This window comes from Cydia strobilella, chromosome 17, assembly GCF_947568885.1.
Source record: "Cydia strobilella chromosome 17, ilCydStro3.1, whole genome shotgun sequence".
In the NCBI taxonomy this organism is placed as follows: domain Eukaryota; kingdom Metazoa; phylum Arthropoda; class Insecta; order Lepidoptera; family Tortricidae; genus Cydia; species Cydia strobilella.
In genome coordinates, this window is record NC_086057.1 from 10,917,578 (window position 1) to 10,938,268 (window position 20,691).

Sequence of the window (20,691 nt, forward strand, 5' to 3'; positions counted from 1 at the left end):
CGCATTTCAAACATAGCAGAGAGAATCATACTATCTTTGTCTTACACTAGCACTAGCCCCCAAAAGAAAGGGATGAGTATAGTTTTTTTTTGTTCTTATTTACTGACAATTTGGTTTGACCAACTATACCAACTTGTATCATGTAAACAAAGCATAACATAAGTCAAAATGACATGAGATTGAGACATGCATTGAATTGACATTGACATGTAATTACTCTCTAGAAAATGCAACTCTTAAAAGTTTTTTAATAATTAATTAATTCTGTCTTTTTACATATAAAAAGTAAATATAATGGATTGTCAGTGGTTGAAATTATCGCCTAGGTAAGGTGGTGCTTAACTATATTAGGTAACATAGTCATTGTAATACTAGCATCCTCCCCTCCTCAGCCCATTTTATCAGGGGGCTTACATTTTGGTTAATTTATTTTATTTATTTAAAAATTTAAATCGGGCAAAAAGACTCATATTCCAAATACCTTTCAGAGTAACATATATATGCATTTTATAAACTAAAAACTAAACATGAATCGTCTGGTCTTGTGTCGGATTCGGCAGTTTGCCCCGGAACCGGTATTGTACCCTTTTTCACTATGGCCACAGTATTATAATTCTCCTTGTACCCATATTTTAAACAGTAAAAAATGTAATGCCTTATTTTTTTCATGATTGCAGCTTAAGTAAGGGCATCGCTGTTGTTAATCAGCTGGACACCTCAAAATTTGAGCAGTTCCTTCGAAGAATTGTTACTAAGTTGAAAATTCAAGATGCTGAGATTTTCACTGAGGAAGAGCAACAAAAACTGCAAAAAATATTTAATGTAACCGAAGAACAACTTTTGTTAGCTATTAAAACCCTGCTTTATGTATTTAAGAGGCTGTTAAAATTTGTCTTCATGCCTAAAAATTTGAAGAATGATTTGGAGTCATCGGGGTTTTTAAGAGACAAAGCTGAAATTATTTTGAAAACATGGTCTGTTGAAACTAAAACAATGGTCAATGAATTAGATACTGAAACTCAAAAACATCTGGAGACTTTAAACTTTTCATGGAGAGTTAATGCGGAATTAAGTTCAGATTATCACAAGAAGAGTAAAGTTCCAAAAACTTATTTGAGCTTAAGTGGTGGTGAAAATGAGACAGAAATAGAACTTACACATCCAGAGCTTTACGCAATGTTTCTTCAATTTGAATCTATCCAAAATGAATTGGATAATGTATGTTAGTATAGTACCTATATTTGTTTGTAATGTACATATCTAAATTTTTCTTAAATAAAATTTATGCAAGTGGTTTTGCTTTGTCAGATGGCATTAGTACATTTAATTGCCAATTGGCCTTACAACTACATTAGAAAAATTTGAAGCCTTGTAACAATACACAGTTTCAAATTTTTCTTCCCAAAACACCAATCCATAAGTTTATGTAAAAAAAACACCGAGCTAGCAAATACGAGAACAGAGGGCTTACCGCTAACATCGAAAATCGAAAACTTCGAATAACTTATATAGTCTGTCAAGCTATTGCTGTCAGTAGAAAAAAGCGGCAAATTTAAAAATATATTGTATTGTATATAGTTCGGGCGATTCTCCGCAACTCGACGACTGGCGCCTATTTTGCGTGACAAGTTAAAAAAATATATATTTAAATACTTTATTATAGGTAGGTATCACTAGACTTATATTGACCGGGATATAGACCGTGATTACCTTTTGTGATATAAGTCTAGTGAAACTAACCGTGAATCATTCAAAACTCTAATAGGTAGGTATATCGCAAATAGTGTATCTTTATGAGTAAGATTTTTCATATATCTTACCAATAATTGTATATTTACATAAATATGATTCACTCATGCGCGAATCACGGCGCGAAGGCGAGTGTGTACATTCACGGGGAAAAAAGAAAAAAAAAATGCATCTACGGTCTTAAAAACTAGAAATAGTCATGTAGTAGTCCCATAGAAAATTTGAATTTCGCCCTTTTTTCTACTGATAAGATTTGCTTCACCAACTATACAACCTAGATCTTTATTTGCATACCAGTATGCTACATATGTACATAATGGACCCTGGAATGGTATAGCAAAACATGTTATTCACTATAATATATACTACTTATTTGTATTAAGTACTAATTTGATATTATTGCCAAGCCAAAAGATTGAACTTATATAGCTGGTCAAGCAAATCTTGTCAGTCGAAAAAGGCGGCAAATTTAAAAAATGTAAGCGCGAAGGGATATCGTCTCATAGAAAATTTGAATTTCGCGCCTTTTTCTAATGGCAAGATTTGCTTGATCAACTATATGTAGAATAGAGCACAAAGAGAGTTTATTCAAGTGCCTTAAACGTAACAGACAACCGCACCGCACTGCGACCTTGGTGCTGTGCGCATGAAGTTGCTGTGCGGCGCACGTATCGATAGTGTGAATGGTGGTCGCCGTAGTGCGTTAAGGACGCGGCTATAAGTTAGAGCGAGAAAGAGATATTTTGACAGACCTAGGTCGCGGTGTGGTAGTCTGTTACAGCTTAAACATGTCTTAATCGTGTAAACCCTTTTAAATTTCCATAGACAAAATGATACAAAGCAAAAAAAAAGTGACGTCATAGACGAGACTAGTATTCACATACGATACGTCAGAGGTTTTGGCAACCCGTAGGTGAACTATTTTCTTCATTGTTGACCTTTCCTAAATCTTAGGTGTAATTATTTCATCATTAGAAGTGCTTTAGCTTTACCGTTTATATCAAGTGTAGATATTTTGACAAAGCCTCAACGATGGACTCGGAAGACGATACAAAGGATGATGTGGATTCTGGGAACGAATCGAGCGGAGACGATGTCGACTTTGTAATGGACGAGACCCACAGTACTAGGGAACGACAGGTGGAGCTGGATGAATACCCGTACGAGGTGCTATCTACAGAGGAAATCGTCCAACACATGGTTGATTGCATCAAAGAAGTGAACACAGTCGTCGAGGTCAGTATGTTAGTGATAAACAATGGGGCGATTGAATGAGGTTACTCGTCCACTGGACTGCCACAACAGGATCTTTTGTGTTGCCCTTATACTTTGTTACACTTAATCTGACTATACTTCTCAGTCCATCATCTATAGTTATATATGGTTCTAAATTTCCTTTGTCTAACAGAGAAAACTGATGGCCTATAAACCTAATTTCCTCTTATTGGCTTATTGGTAGAATAAAATTGTTCTAGTTTTTTGGACAAGCATACAATGTTTCCAAGTGGGAATTCCCCACCAGAGATTCAGTTCATGTGTGAAGAATTTAGCTGGAATAGGTGTATGACTCATTTGTTATTCTGAGTAATCAACATACTGATGCTTATTTTCTTTTTGGCATTTCTAATGATATTTCTTGTATATTGTATGTTATTTATTTGTGTTGTTCATTTATTTTGAGGAGTTTTCCTGCATGAATACAATTAGCATGTTTGGGGTTTTGAGTTGATGAAGTAAAAAAACTGGACAAGTGTGAGTCGGACTACCCATGGAGGTTTCCATACTTTTTAGTATTTGTTGTTATAGCGGCAACAGAAATACATCATCTGTGAAAATTTCAACTGTCTAGCTATCACGGTTCATGAGATACAGCCTGGTGACACACAGACAGACGGACAGTGGAACCCTAAAAATATAAATAAAGACACTAGAGTCAGACCAAGATAACTGCATCAATTTTTATGGCAAGTGTTATTTAAACATCATTATTTTATAGAATTTTTTCATATGTGGTATAAAAATCGCTGCAGACTTATCTTGGTCTGACTCTAGCACAATCATATTTTGTATAAAGCTAGTTCTTTTGTAAATATATTCTACAAATCAGGCAACAAAGAGTTAACATAGTTGTTTTGTCATGCCAAAGTGCATTTGCATTCAGATTAATGAATTAATTATTAAAAAAAAAAAAAAACTATTATTTCCTAAAAAATATTGCATTACAACAATTAAAGTTTTAAATCAAACCTAAAATTATATTAATATGTATATCTACCTATATTTTAAAATATTTATATTACCAGCAATGGTAATTGGTAATCCACCCTGAAGCTGTTGTGATTATTTCATAGTATACAAATCGCGAAAAAAAATTGGCTGTTTTATACATTTTGGCTGGTTAATTTTCTATGGGAGGGTAATTTTTGTTTTCGCGATTTTGTGGTTGGCCCCATAGTAAAAGGTGCTCAGTGTAATCCCTAAACGGCAACAAGAATGCCACCCTATATATCCTATAGGCCATATGAAATACTACTTTGTTTAAAAGTAAAGTTTTAAATTTAGACTGGAATTTTGAGGTTGTGGTGACCCAATATTGAGTCAGCGGGATTTGCGATGTTAACACACCAAGAAGCCGCAAGTAGTACCGTAATTTTAAATAAATGAAAGTAATATATTAAGCTCAACAACGGGAGTCATGGAAATCTAAGGGAGAGGCCTTTGCCCAGCAGTGGGATACTACATGTTATTAAAAAAAATATATATCAAGTAAATTACTTTCTCATTGCCCTTTTTAAATCCTTATATATATAATGCTATAATGCTTCAGGTATTAATAACCGGCCAAGTGCGAGTCGGACTCGCGCACGAAGGGTTCTGTACCATTAAGCAAAAAAACTGTAGTATTTGTTGTTATAGTGACAGCAGATATACATCATCTGTGAAAATTTCAACTGTCTAGTTATCACGGTTCATAAGATACAGCCTGGTGACAGACAGACAAAAGGACAGAGGAGTTAGTAATTAGTACCCTTTGGGTATGGAACCCTAAAAAGAAGCATTTCAATATATATATACCGGTAAATTGCTCTATTTACTGTATTGTTAAAATACGATCAATATTCTTCACATTCATGATATGTTTAAGTTGAGAAGACACTATTGTTTTGTATTTTGAGGAATATAGGACACTAGGAATATGGGGCCCTGACCTTTTGCGGCGTGCGTGGGGCGAAGCCAACTTTAAGACAATTTAATCTAAAAGCAACGGATACACGTGGCGGATACCATCCCCGAGCGCACAATATGATACATTCGGAGATGGTCCCCACCAGGTGCAAAGACTATTGCAGTGCAGCACTCTTGTGCTGCACTAGGAACTAAGGTCATAGGCAGGCATTAGGCAGTTCATTGTTTTGTATGTTGGATGGACTAGATATCGGGCTATGGGAGGAGACCAGCGGACACCTGCCGTGACAATCAGTCTCAAAATTGTAAATGACAGGTGGTGACTCGCCAACTCATTGAGTGGGCCACGCAATGAATATAATAGAATAGTTTTTATTCGTAAACACACAGACAATAGACATACAATGGCCGCACGTACACTGCGACAACAGGGCAACACTGGAGTGGCTAGGCTGTGAGGTGTGTCTGCGGTAGCCAGATCACGGTAATCGGTAATCCGTTCAGCAGGCCGCCGGCGTTATGACATTTTACACTTCCAACCAGAGGGCCTTGTAAATTCGTACGTAAGTGTGACAGGGAGGCAATACGTCGAGGCAAGCACACAAGGCATAGGAGTCCGCGTACTCACCGTACTCACCGTCAGCTCGCCACAAGCTGCCCCAGTTTATAACTTTATCTCTACCTATGTCTTTGTTATGTGGCCCCTCTAAAGGCTTCCTCCATTCTTTTCTAATACCTTTCCCTGTCCTTTGCCGTTTACCTACATCCAGCTTTATCCTGCTGTGTTTATTATGTCATCGGCCCATCTTTCTATTATCTATAGGTATTATGTCACCCTCCATCAAAGAAATCTTAGATAAACTAAGAATATATAAACAGATGCACAGCATGGCAAATGGCTATTAAATCTTGTACCTGAAGCTAAGGTACCTGTTTATTTAACCCTTTTCCAGGCCGCACATGGTTTTCCCAAAAGATCCAAATATATTCCAATGAATCCAGCTTTGACAATTCATTAGAATTATTTTGAAGTCACATTTCCCGAAAGTGCAATCTGATTAGAACTTTAAATCGGAAAGCTAAAGTTGAAATTGTATTGGCGCGTATGTGGTCGATAAATCGTACTATACCTGAAAAGAGGTTAAATGTGTTGTTTTGTTGGTAAGAAGATGCAACATAGTTTGCACGGTTAACTTGGATTTCATTACAATAATAATTGTAATGTTTAATGCATAGGTGGATGATTGGGCTCCTGGCTAATGATTTCACTAAACAAATACTATTAAAGTTTTCTTTCTGATTCACCAAGAGTGTGGACATGAGACCTCTTATTGAAACCCAACAGTCTAATTTAGCATTAATTTTCCAGATACCAGCTACAACCACCCGCATACTGCTAAATCACTTCAAATGGGACAAAGAAAAGCTCATGGAACGTTTTTACGACGGCGACCAGGATCAATTGTTTTCCGAGGCCAGAGTCATAAATCCATTTAGAAAACCAGTAATACAGAGGCCAAAGGTATTTATTTCAATACCAAGCCATCTTTAAACCCTTTCGCCGCCATTAACTTGTTATAAAGTCAGTACATGCCACGACTAGATAATTTTGATATGTTTGTACGGGTTGTGTACATGCAAGTTTGGCGTGGCATTGATGACACTTTATTACTTCATTGACGTGGCGGCGAAAAGGTTTAATATATTTTCATTTTTTCAAAGTTTTTGTGTTATTAATGCCCTTGCGCGAGTAGGAAGTATAAGAAAATAAGTTCAATCTGGTCAAATTCCAGCTTCTGTCCGCGCGCCAATTCCGTGCATTCGGAGGTCGAGGAAGTGGGAGGGTAAGTGCCGCGTCCGTACGTACAAAATGACACCACTCTGTCATGACGTCCAACATTTCTAACATTCCTCAGCCATGCACGGAATTCGCGCGCGAACAGTATGTGTAAAATATCCAGTCTAGTTAAATTAACCTAAATTAGGCATATTTATGTAACTGATGACCAAGCGATTAAATAAAGAATAGTTGCTGACTGTTCAAGATAAAATATTTGCGATAAACTAGTTTTAGAAGTTGTTGAGTGATAATTTGGTTATACCGTTATTGTGACTATGCCAATTTGATTTAGAACGTGTTGCAGCTGCCCAGACGGACGTCGACGTCAGGAACTGAAGAGTGTGAAATATGTTTCACAGTACTGCCAACTGCGGTGAGTTACCATATATACGTAGTAGAAGTATTTATTGTGGTCACTGTCATATATAGTCGATGGGTGGGTGTAGGAGAGAGATGGCCAAAAAGTACGCTCGGAGCCACGGCTTCCATCCGACGGCTTCCACCCAAAAGCAACAACCAACAATCGCATGTTTAACGCCGGCATTTCATGATCTGCCTAGCGACCACTAGCCATATCGTGCAAACTTCAAGGTGTGATATTCCTAGGCAGGTCATGAAACGCCGGCATTTCCTGATCTGACTAGCGACAACGATATGGCTATATCGTACAATCTTCAAGGGTTTCAAGTGGAAAGATAAATATCAATTATAAATTAAAATTATATTGTATGACTATGTTTTACGGTTTTACAACAAAACAAAATGGAAAAACCGCTAAATCACATATGATGCCGTAGATAAACTAACAGTTAAACTCGATCAGCTGATGCTTTTCCGCCATTTTGCCGCAAACCAAATGATATGCCTGGGTTATTCTTAGTCAGATCGTGAAATGGCGGCGTTTCATGATATGCATAGGAATATCTCGATATGCCCGATTTTACGATCTGCCGCCGACATATATATTTATATGACAGCGCGAAATCGATGTGATGTGATGACTATTGCTAATTAGACACGATTTTAAGACGTTAAGGTGATTCTCATCGACATCACTGTTCGTCATTTAATATTATATTGTACCACTGTACTAGGATAATATACTTACCTACTAGCTAGGCTAACTGTAGGTATATGTGTATCAGTGGCAAGATATCACAATATCTTCTATATATTGAAGTGGCTATTAAGGTTTATTAGACGACAAACAGTTCATTAATCTTTAGATACATACAGTGATAAGATCTTAACACCTTTGTCTTCCATGTTTTCATAATAATAATTTGCATTTCAACTCTTTGTTTATTTCCAGATGATGACGGGTCTGGAATGCGGGCATAGATTTTGTACACAATGCTGGTGCGAATACTTGACCACCAAAATAATGGAGGAAGGCTTAGTAAGTCTAATATATAGTTTCTTTTTGTATTAAAATACAGTAAAAAGTCAATTTCAATTTCATTTTATTCAGACCAACTGAGATCATTGTTGTTAGTACAAATAAAGCTTTAATATATGGTTAGTATTATACAATTAATACTACATTACTACGATCCTGCATTTCTTCCGAAAAGTGTAATTTGTCATACAAATGACTTTTTTTTTACAATTCGAAAGTAAATAAAATTAAACTATAATGTATAAGGTAAGGTGGGGTAAGACTATCACCGGGACAAGACTATCACTTGACTTGTATCGACCGGGATATGGACCGTGATTACCTTTTGTATTGTTTTCGAGCTCTCGATATTTCGACTTATAAATCTAGTGAAACTAACCGTGAATCATTCAAAACTGTAAGACTATCACTCGTATGGAATCATCAAACGAGTGATAGTCTTACATACATAGACTAACAGTCTTGCCCCGAGCAAAATAAACTATGTTAGTGTTACCCCACCTTACTTAAATTGCTATTTGTATTCTGTGACATGACGACGTCAAGACGATGATGTCATAAGTTCCTGTAATGTTGATTGGTCCGTTTTCAATGATCAGTGCCTTTTCCTTGACACCGATTATCTTTCCAAATACTTGTCAAGTTTAAGAAAAATGAAACCGAACTGACATCATTACGTAGTCATAAAGTTGTTGTAGATCAGTTTTGTGTATTGTCTAAAATGTGTTGTTGTTACAGGGTCAAACCATAGCGTGTGCGGCGCACGCGTGCGAGATATTAGTCGATGACGCGACCGTAATGCGACTGGTGCGCGACGCGCGCGTCAAGCTCAAGTATCAGCACATCATTACCAACAGCTTTGTGGAGGTACATACTGTTCAGTTTTGTTAACAAAATTATCCAAGATTTTTATGTCAGCAATAGACGGCTAAAGCGATAATACTTCCGATCAGGCGGGTCCACATAGAACAAACCGTCTCGCGAGCGAATTGCCTCGTGAAGCAGCTCCGCGTAATAGTATTTTGTGAAACAGGTACATAATAAATAAAATAAAATAAAAATAAATAAAAATAGCCTTTATTTCTGAAGTTTTGTAACAATCTACTTAAAAATATACCTTATTTTTCTCTACAATTATATATATATTACTATTTACTTACTATTTTCTAGTTCCCATCGACAACTTCAGCTTGTCCTCCGACATAGGCCTCTTCCAAGTCCTTCCAGGTATCGCGGTCTCTTGCTTTCCTGGTCCAGTCCACTCCGCCTATCCTTTTAAAGTCATCCGACCATCTACGAGTAGGCTTTCCTCTCTTCCAAAGGTACATAATAGGGTTCTTAAAATTCAAGGGCTGAAGTTACAAAACGAGATGAAGTTGAGTGAGCAACAGCTAAAATTAGAAATAAAATCAAAGTAAATAATTGTTTTGTAGATCTTTGCCTAGAAGGGCTAGAAGTCAGAATAATAAAGAAACAACAGTTGCATAAGATTGTATGAATATTCTTAAGAACACTGCTATTAGGATCCTTATAACACTGCGCCGGGGCCCGCCGCGCCGCACTTCTTATGAAGTTGATTTCAATCTCGCCGGCAATCATTCAATCTACAAACAAGAGTGCTGGAGTAGAAAAAATAATGAAAGATGTGAGCCTGAGGCAACGTGTCCGTGTGTACGTGTATTCGCCTACTAAGCTTCACGCGGCAATATGCGCGAGGCGACTTGTTCTGTGTGGACCCGCTTAATAAATAAGGTCAAACGATTGCATGCAATGATGGGTAAATTGTATGTTCCTAAGAATATTGGTCTATTTTCATCAGTAAATGTACCATAATCTTGCAATAAGAGAATATTGTCTGTAGTGCAACCGACTGCTCCGCTGGTGCCCGTCGCCGGACTGCAGCAACGCGATCAAGGTGGCGTACGTGGAGGCGGCGCCCGTCACGTGCCGCTGCGGGCACACGTTCTGCTTCAGCTGCGGCGAGAACTGGCACGACCCCGTGCGCTGCTCGCTGCTGCGCAAGTGGATCAAGGTACTACTCCTACTGTCATATCTTATGGTACCCTAGTACACTAGTACAGAGCTCACATCCCGTCCACGCTCCACGATTCCTCAAGACACGAGTGTCGAGACACTCCAGCTCATCTGAACGGATTTATCCTGTTCTCTACACCACAGAGTTCCGGACGATCAGGTTGACAACCTTGTTGCTATATTTCGTATATTAGTTCCGAAGAACTCATTGGTACGAGCCGGGGTTTGAACCCGCGACATCCGGATTGCGTCGCACGCTCTTACCGCTAAGCCACCGGCGCTTCATACGAACATTATTTTTCATGAACCTTAAAACTACTAATAAAGTAATTGATACCACTCATCTGAAGATAATTAGAACCTCGTATCTACACTTAAGCCTTGAAACTCAGTTGTACTTTCATAATATTAACACTATCTTTTGTCTCCAGAAATGCGACGACGACTCTGAAACATCGAACTGGATAGCGGCGAACACAAAGGAATGCCCGAAGTGCAACGTGACCATCGAAAAGGACGGCGGCTGCAACCACATGGTCTGCAAGAACCAAAACTGCAAGGCGGACTTCTGCTGGGTTTGCCTCGGACCCTGGGAGCCCCATGGTAGCAGCTGGTACAACTGTAACAGGTATTAATTGTGTCAATTTGTATCCATAACAGAGATAGGCGACGGATCTTGGTTTTCTCGCGCAGCTCCCGCAGATCCCACCGCGGAACGCACTCATCATCTTCCTCGCGTTTTTGGCACGGCTCATAGGAGCCCGAGAGCCGCTTGCTGGCACCGCGGAATGTGTGGCGTTTTCAAAATTCTTGCGTTTTGCTTGCCAATGCTTTATATATTTTGCCTCTACTTTTGTTTCGACTTAGTTATTTTTGCAGTATTTACTTACTAAATGACTTCCCTCCTCCTCCTAAGTCCCTATCTATGAAATAAAAGGTTCTAATTTCAAAACTCAAAAAATGACTGGGACAGGAGGATATTCTTATTTGTGTCAAAAGCCTTCCTTAAAAACTTTAAAACATTATTTTCGTCCAGATACGACGAGGACGAAGCGAAGGCGGCCCGCGACGCGCAGGAGCGGTCGCGCGCGGCGCTGCAGCGGTACCTGTTCTACTGTAACCGCTACATGAACCACATGCAGTCACTGCGCTTCGAGTCCAAGCTGTACGCCTCCGTCAAGGAGAAGATGGAGGAGATGCAGCAGCACAACATGAGCTGGATCGAGGTAACTTCATACTGTATACCTGCGGTGGTACCTGTTCTACTGCAACCGCTACATGAACCACATGCAGTCACTGCGCTTCGAGTCCAAGCTGTACGCCTCCGTCAAGGAGAAGATGGAGGAGATGCAGCAGCACAACATGAGCTGGATCGAGGTAACTTCATACTGTATACCTGCGGTGGTACCTGTTCTACTGCAACCGCTACATGAACCACATGCAGTCACTGCGCTTCGAGTCCAAGCTGTACGCCTCCGTCAAGGAGAAGATGGAGGAGATGCAGCAGCACAACATGAGCTGGATCGAGGTAACTTCATACTGTATACCTGCGGTGGTACCTGTTCTACTGCAACCGCTACATGAACCACATGCAGTCACTGCGCTTCGAGTCCAAGCTGTACGCCTCCGTCAAGGAGAAGATGGAGGAGATGCAGCAGCACAACATGAGCTGGATCGAGGTAACTTCATACTGTATACCTGCGGTGGTACCTGTTCTACTGCAACCGCTACATGAACCACATGCAGTCACTGCGCTTCGAGTCCAAGCTGTACGCCTCCGTCAAGGAGAAGATGGAGGAGATGCAGCAGCACAACATGAGCTGGATCGAGGTAACTTCATACTGTATACCTGCGGTGGTACCTGTTCTACTGCAACCGCTACATGAACCACATGCAGTCACTGCGCTTCGAGTCCAAGCTGTACGCCTCCGTCAAGGAGAAGATGGAGGAGATGCAGCAGCACAACATGAGCTGGATCGAGGTAACTTCATACTGTATACCTGCGGTGGTACCTGTTCTACTGCAACCGCTACATGAACCACATGCAGTCACTGCGCTTCGAGTCCAAGCTGTACGCCTCCGTCAAGGAGAAGATGGAGGAGATGCAGCAGCACAACATGAGCTGGATCGAGGTAACTTCATACTGTATACCTGCGGTGGTACCTGTTCTACTGCAACCGCTACATGAACCACATGCAGTCACTGCGCTTCGAGTCCAAGCTGTACGCCTCCGTCAAGGAGAAGATGGAGGAGATGCAGCAGCACAACATGAGCTGGATCGAGGTAACTTCATACTGTATACCTGCGGTGGTACCTGTTCTACTGCAACCGCTACATGAACCACATGCAGTCACTGCGCTTCGAGTCCAAGCTGTACGCCTCCGTCAAGGAGAAGATGGAGGAGATGCAGCAGCACAACATGAGCTGGATCGAGGTAACTTCATACTGTATACCTGCGGTGGTACCTGTTCTACTGCAACCGCTACATAAACCACATGCAGTCACTGCGCTTCGAGTCCAAGCTGTACGCCTCCGTCAAGGAGAAAATGGAGGAGATGCAGCAGCACAACATGAGCTGGATCGAGGTAACTTCATACTGTATACCTGCGGTGGTACCTGTTCTACTGCAACCGCTACATAAACCACATGCAGTCACTGCGCTTCGAGTCCAAGCTGTACGCCTCCATCAAGGAGGAGATGCAGCAGCACAACATGAGCTGGATCGAGGTAACTTCATACTGTATACCTGCAGCGGTACCTGTTTTGATCGAGGTAACTTACTTTATTATCCATCTATAAGGGTATACTTAGGATAGAAACACATCTATCAGCAATTCAGCATCGAGCCGAGTTTTATAATATAAATGAATATTATAGGACATTATTACACAAATTGAGTAAGTCCTACAGTAAGCTCAATAAGGCTTGTGTTGTGGATACTTTAGACAATGATATATATAATATATATTATATAATCATAATCATAAATATTTAAATACATAGAAAACACTTTAGGACTCAGGAACAAATATCCGTGCTCGTCACACGAATAAATGCCCTTACCGGGATTTGAACCCGCGACCATCAGCTTCACAGGCAGGGTCACTATCCACTCTAGGCCAGATAGATCGTCAATATTGATATATGAGAAATGCGGCTCGATGCTGATAGATGTGATTCCACCCACACGAGTACACACACTCGTAGAGTGTATACTCGTACTATTTAAACCGAGACGCTTCAGTAGCTCCTCGTTGTCACCCTTTTCCGCATTATTTCCGCTATTGACATCGTAGCACCTTCTCTCTATTTCACCTATTTTTATCTCAGGGCACACGGGGACCGGTGAATCCCAGGGGGGAATCTAAACAGTGCAAAAACACCATACATTAGTCTCAAACAGACCAATTTTTTTGTACACTACGTCGGTGGCAAACAAGCACACGGCTCGCCTGATGTTTAGCAGTCTGCGTAGCCTGCGTATGCCTGCAACTACAGAGGAGTTACATGCGCGTTGCCGACCCTAACACTCCGCAGTCTCCGCACCCTCGCATTTGTGTTTTTTTTTCACCTAGGGAGATACCTTGGTGATGTAGGTTATACACATACCTACGATATTAAAGCATTTATTTACATAATCAACATCACAAATTTAACATTTTAGGGTAGGTAGAAAAGGGGTTTCAATCCACATGTGGAAGAGAGGCACCGTCGTCAAACCCAAGCCACCTGGCAGGGGACTTAAAACGTATGTTATGTTTTGAAAAACATGCTTTTTAGGGTTCCGTAGCCAAATGGCAAAAAACGGAACCCTTATAGATTCGTCATGTCTGTCTGTCTGTCTGTTTGTTTGTCCGTCCGTATGTCACAGCCACTTTTCTCTGAAACTATAAGGACTATACTGTTGAAACTTGGTAAGTAGATGTATTCTGTGAACCGCATTAAGATTTTCACACAAAAAATAAAATAAAAAACAATAAATTTTGGGGGTTCCCCATACTTGGAACTGAAACTTAAAAAAAAAATTTTTTCCATCCAACTCATACACCGTGTGATGTATCTATGGATAGGTCTTCAAAAATGATATTGAGGTTTCTAATATATATTTTTTTTCTAAACTGAATAGTTTGCGCGAGTGACACTTCCAGTGGTAAAATGTGCCCCCCCCCTCCCCTGTAACTTCTAAAATAAGAGAATGATAAAACTGAAAAAAATATATGATGTACATTACCATGCAAACGTTTTTTTTTAATACGTCATAAATCGTAAACCGCAATTTACCTTTCACTCACGTTTCACATAAAAATACATTGTTAAAATGATGTAATGTACGGAACCCTCGGTGCGCGAGTCCGACTCGCACTTGGCCGGTTTTTCATACTTTATGTTGTATTCCAGGTGCAATTCCTGAAGAAGGCCGTAGACATCCTCTGCCAGTGCCGGCAGACGCTCATGTACACGTACGTGTTCGCGTACTACCTGCGCAAGAACAACCAGTCCGTGATCTTCGAGGATAACCAGCGCGACCTGGAGTCCGCCACCGAAACGCTCTCCGAGTATCTGGAGAGGGAGATCACCAGTGAGAACCTGGCCGATATCAAGCAGAAGGTCCAGGATAAATATAGGTAAGATACCTTCAATATGTTAAACGTAACTAAGTTTCAACCTATTAATATTAGTGTTAGTGCTATACGCAATAACAACCAGTTCGTGATCTTTGAGGACAAACAGCGCGACCTAGAGCCCGTCACCGAGAAAATTTGTAATATAATAGTACATTTTAATGTGCATATAAATTCCTAAGAATTTACCATGTGTAATTTTAAGTGCAATTGTATATTGTGAGATAAATAAATCATATCATATCACAATGCAAGTGTGGAAAGTGTGCTATTATCCACGAGTCCCGAGATGTCTTGCGAGCCGTAGGCGAATAAAAGACACGGGACAAGTAAATAATAGACGTGTTATAAGGGACGTGGGTTGGTCACTTAACTGTGCTGTGCCTAGTGACTAAGGTTACTAAACTGCATAGTTGTATACATAAATGTAAGCATATATGTGTCTTACTACTAAATAAAGATATTTTGTATTTTGTATTTACGTACATTGAACGACATGTTTTAATACATTTGCGAAATAATCATAATAAAATAAATATTGGTTACATGAGTATATTGAGTATTACACTTACAGTTACGAATTTTCCCTTGAATTTGAATGATATTATTATATATTATTCAGCACTATAAACTACGATCAGCGTTGATTTACATTGCAAAAATTAGTCGGATTAACTCATTTCATACAAAAACACTTACAGTTGCCACTTAAGTTAATTATTTGAATACAACTAAATTTTAAATGAAAATAGCGGGCGCCGGTTTTACTTTTTCATTTTTTCTGTTAACGAAAGCCAACGTGGCAATGATAGTTCCATTCAGCCAAATAATAAAAAAGGTTTTTTTTATTTATTTATTGTTTATTAAGAAACAAACGGTTGTATACATTTACAGTTAAGCAGAAATACATGATAATATTTTTAAACCTACAGTTTCCTTAATTAAAGATAAGATAGCTAATTTTAAGGTTTTAGTGAAATATCGTATTATATAACGTTTTATTTAAATACTAAACAAATATTTACCAAATATCATGTAACAATACTTTTTAGGGTTCCGTACCCAAAGGGTAAAAACGGGACCCTATTACTAAGACTCCGCTGTCCGTCTGTCCGTCTGTCTGTCCGTCTGTCCGTCTGTCACCAGGCTATATTTCATGAACCGTGATAGCTAGACAGTTGAAATTTTCACAGATGATGTATTTCTGTTGCCGCTATAACAACAAAAACTAAAAAGTACGGAACCCTCGGTGAGCGAGTCCGACTCGCACTTGGCCGGTTTTTTGTACGTAATAAATGTCTAATGACAGAATAAAAATATATAAATAAATAAATAAATATTATAGGACATTCTTACACAGATTGACTAAGTCCCACGGTAAGCCCAAGGTGGCTTGTGTTATAAAGTTATTGAACATCCAAACTCTTTGGTGTGGACGTATTGATTACGGTCAGAATTAAATTTAAAAAAGCTGGAAAAGTAAAAAGCACTAGTTCGCAAAAACCAACTTTGCGAACGCTTAACGTAAATTAGCACTTTTTAGCAACTGTATTTTAGCAATTGTGTGTATCCGGCCTTCACCACTGGAGGGCTTCGTCACTTTTTCTTTAATATATGACATCTATTACAGTTTTTGTATTAAAAAAGTTTTTTTTTCTGGTCACTACTCCTTTTCTACCGAACCAACTAGACAAATAGTGAAATGGGCACTAACTAGTCAATGGTGCTAGTGCGCTTAAAGATTATATACAAATCCATGAGACAGGCCTTACTTTACACAGAAATACAAAATTTTTGGTTCGCGATTTATTTGGTTTATTTAATCCATATTTAATGAATCAATCTGCCCTTGTTCGGATCAGGGGCCCGTTTATCAAAAGCTTGTAGCTTGTAATACAAGCGTAAGTCCTTTTTTGACAGCTTTTGTTAGAAAGGGACTTCCACTTGTATTACAAGCTACAAGCTTTTGATAAACGGGCCCCTGGTTTAACACGCTTCTTACAAGATTGTCCTCTGCTATGGTTTGTTTGTTTGACCGATATCCGGTGCGTGTGCAGATACTGCGAGAGCCGGCGCCGCGTGCTGCTGCTGCACGTGCACGAGGGCTACGAGCAGGACTGCTGGGACTACACAGAGTAATCACCTCACACCTCTCACCTCACTCCTCACATTACTCAACTAACCACACTATCACATCTGTGCTCAAAACTCACACTAAGGTCAAAGTGAGGAAGATCGTTTGTAAGGTAAGACCGTCTAAAGACTCTAGTCGCTTCTCTTTCATTTGTACAGACGATTAGTAAAGCAGAATGAGCAAAGCTCTTCCTTTCCGCGTTCGTGGGACGTGGGATTATGCAAATACGAGAGTTCTTGCCCTCTGTGACGGTCTACACAAAAAAATATGCCGGTCTTCCTCATATCGATCTCCTAGTTATCTCTGGCCGCTTGTCACGTCTTCAAACGTGAAAGGGCGGCGCGTGAGTAGTAATGTTCTCAGCACAGACGTTTAAACCTGATACTTGGTCAAATACAGCCCTCTGTACCCAGACTGCACGATTGTCCCCGTTCGATAATCACTCGTCATTTCTCGAAAAGTCTTCTAGAAATCGATTTTCGTTCATGTCATCTCGGATATGGGTATATTTTGTATCAGTGACGTCTTATGATATCACAGTAACTTCCCCCACCATTTTCGCGCTTGTCATCTCATATATTTGTGTTCAGGACATTATACTGAATGCATTGATACCATATTTACCCATATCCGAGATGACATGAACGAAAAGTAACCTAAAACCTGTTTCGTCGCCCTAATAATTTTGAAATTATATATTTTATAAATCACGAACTCAAATAAACAAATATGACAATTCATTTACTCATATTATGTCGTTCGCCAATCATGTTTCATTTTCCATACATCGCATGACTTCGGAAGAATGCAATGGAAATAAAAACGAATCCGTGTTGATTATCTTGATTATATTATTTATTAAAATTTTATCTTTATTCTTAAACTGAATGTTTTTTCGAAATTAAGTTCAAAGAGCTTTTTATAGGTTTATGTGACGCGTTCACGGTCAAATTGTCTAATAAATACATTCACGTCTAAACCCAATAACAACACATTTTAAAATAAAGAGATGCATGATCCAAACACCTTGTGTTCGTTTTGAATTTATTGTGTGTAAGAATTTTATTTTTATTGTCTTCGGTTACCGCGATAGTTACTCATGAAATAAAACTATGAAAACGGATTATATCGCGTATATTGAATTTATAATACATCCCGACGTTTCGAACTCTTTACAGCGTTCGTGGTCAACGGGTAATTTTATTTTTCTGATAATATTTTATTCATCTATGTATACACTACCGGTCAAAAGTTTTAAGTTCACCCCTTGTTTTTGGTACAAATGAGTACTTTTGTGCGTACTTTTAAACAGATTTCAACATATATCCGAATTGCAAAAAAATATCGCACAAAAGTACCCATTTATACCGAAAACGAAAAGTGAACTCAAAACTTTTGACCGATAGTATAAATTATATTAAAATATGTATAAAATAATTTTTCGTATTATATAGGATGATTCATATTAGGTACATATATCGCTGTTGAGGGACATGTTTTGCTGATGTAAGATCTCATGTAATTTACATTTTAAAAGTATATTTTCACGTGGTGAAAGATATATTTACTAATACTCTCATTTGGTACTTCTATCATTAAAAACTAGTTTCTAAAGTGTATAATGGTAAACCAACACTACTCGTACTGTCAGTAATGCCATTTCATTCAAAAGTTGTATTAACGGTAATTCATAATATTTTGTTCTAAAATTTGAAACCATTAGTATCTTTTAGTGCAGAATTTAGAAGTTTATTTTGGTCATATTTTTATCTAGAAACGATAACCATAATTGAAATTAATTGAACGGACTGGAATATAAGTTTTGTAATGATGAAAATTGTCTGTAGTCCTTGAGAATTTCCTGACACTTGTTAAAATGTACACTCGATGTTCGAAAGAGCCAGGGTCGTATGGTTTCGTCGATGTCATATAGTTAGACTAGTAAGTATAGCTTGTAGCTAGTACCAGAAACACTTGTCCAGGGAATTTTCCGTTGATTTGATGTTACTTCAAAACTTTTATTTTTAATGTTTAGTTTGACTGTGTAATAATAATTATCGTGTAAATCGTATTAGTGTAGTGTAACATTTAAAACTTCGATGACACTTATTTGATAATTGTATATGTACCTCATGTCCCTCGGGATTTAGAATAATAGCAGTTTGTTACTTTATTTTAGCTTTGGCTTGTTAATTTGAACTACAAAAAAAGTTTGAAAACTAGCATGAAATGGCACAATACAGTTCATTTCATTTCTTTTATTTTCATGTATTTAGTTGCGATGAAGAAGAATCAAAAAAATATATTTTACCAAAAATCCTATTTTTGTTATTAGAGTAGGTAATGTTTATAGGGCCCTCCACACTCATGCGCGAATCACGGTGCGAAGTCGCGAACGTAAGTGTGGCGTCGATTTCGCAGATTGTTCACGCCTTCGCGCCTAGTTTCGCGTTTTTTGTCGGTTTATTAGTTCGCGTCAAAGGACTCCACATTACACACTATTTTGGCTCATATGTGGCAAGATAAATAATAATTATATTATATAAAGCGGTTATATTTAAAGGGGCCCACTGACTATCAGTCCGCCGGACGACTGACAGGCCGATATCATCCGGCGGATTGATAGTCAGTGGGCCCCTTTACGGTTTTACAACAAAAAAAAATGGAAAAATAGCTACAGCACGTATGATGCCGTAGATAAATGACAGTTAAACTCGATCAGCTGATGCTTTTCCGTCATGTTGGCGCGAACTAAACTGCGAAATCGCCGTGAAGTTTGCGAGTGTGTCATACGTCAACGTCGCGACATGTTCTCTCCGCGAAGTCGCGCCGCGATTCACGCACATAGTCTGGAGGGCTTATGAATACGATGGTAAGCTGTTCGATCGAAGTTTAGTTTGTTCGGCGTTGTGGCCCTACAATAACCTTACACATAGCGTACGTTAATTAGTGGTATACAGACACGACCGGTACTGGAACTCGCCGACTGAGGGTCGTTAAAGTAAACGTAAGTCGCGGCTAAGTTAACACTAAATGTTTGCATCTCGGGATTCGCTATTTCATACAAGTTAAGAGATAAAATCTATTTTTGAAAGTCTAGTGAATTCAAGCTTTTTGTACAATACAACTTGCGCTACATATCTGATATCTTTGTCATAAATATATTAAACGATTCGTGCATAAGTCGGTTGCACTGCCAGTAAACGTCTAAAGTAAATTAATGTAAAGCTTGCGTATGAGTGTTCACATAGTGAGCGCGCGTAGAGTAGAAGGTCCTGGCTCCAACAGACAAGCGAACATACCGGAGTAACGCCACGGTATCGCTAAGGTAGCTAAAGGACTTAGTTCGGAACACACTTGTACATATAGACGCTATATAAATATGGTTAACTTGTAACTCACATTATGACAATGGTATTGATGAGCATCGTGTGTGTGACTATGTTTAAGGACACAGTTGGTCAAGTAAGAATGAATAAAATAGTAACATCGACTATCTATGTTTGTCATTTATCTCTATCCACAATTCCACACCTCATACTCCTTGCTTTCCGATCAGAGGGCCTACCGCGAACCACATTCGACGTGATGCCTCTCTGTCGCACTTATAAATTCGTACGTAAGTGGGACAGGGAAGCAACACGTCGAAAGTGGTTCGCGGTAGGCCCTGAGTAACCAACCGAACTCTACTTTAGAACGGATATCAACTTAATTTTTGACCTTTGAC

The 20,691-nt window shown here is 39.1% G+C and overlaps 2 protein-coding genes across 2 annotated transcripts; both read left to right on the plus strand.

The window, feature by feature from the left end:
• The first annotated feature begins 185 nt into the window (after nucleotides 1-185).
• LOC134748697 (COMM domain-containing protein 10) lies at nucleotides 186-1,312 on the plus strand. Its single transcript, XM_063683464.1, has 2 exons — nucleotides 186-326; nucleotides 678-1,312. The coding sequence occupies exons 1-2, from the start codon at nucleotides 295-297 to the stop codon at nucleotides 1,225-1,227; spliced, it is 582 nt and encodes a 193-aa protein (XP_063539534.1). The 5' UTR covers nucleotides 186-294; the 3' UTR covers nucleotides 1,228-1,312.
• A 1,306-nt stretch (nucleotides 1,313-2,618) lies between these two features.
• LOC134748881 (E3 ubiquitin-protein ligase ariadne-1) lies at nucleotides 2,619-20,460 on the plus strand. Its single transcript, XM_063683713.1, has 12 exons — nucleotides 2,619-2,985; nucleotides 6,305-6,457; nucleotides 7,068-7,148; nucleotides 8,088-8,174; nucleotides 8,913-9,041; nucleotides 10,036-10,206; nucleotides 10,640-10,836; nucleotides 11,245-11,434; nucleotides 14,607-14,833; nucleotides 16,888-19,206; nucleotides 19,241-19,304; nucleotides 19,820-20,460. The coding sequence occupies exons 1-10, from the start codon at nucleotides 2,782-2,784 to the stop codon at nucleotides 16,967-16,969; spliced, it is 1,521 nt and encodes a 506-aa protein (XP_063539783.1). The 5' UTR covers nucleotides 2,619-2,781; the 3' UTR covers nucleotides 16,970-19,206; nucleotides 19,241-19,304; nucleotides 19,820-20,460.
• The last annotated feature ends 231 nt before the right edge of the window (nucleotides 20,461-20,691 follow it).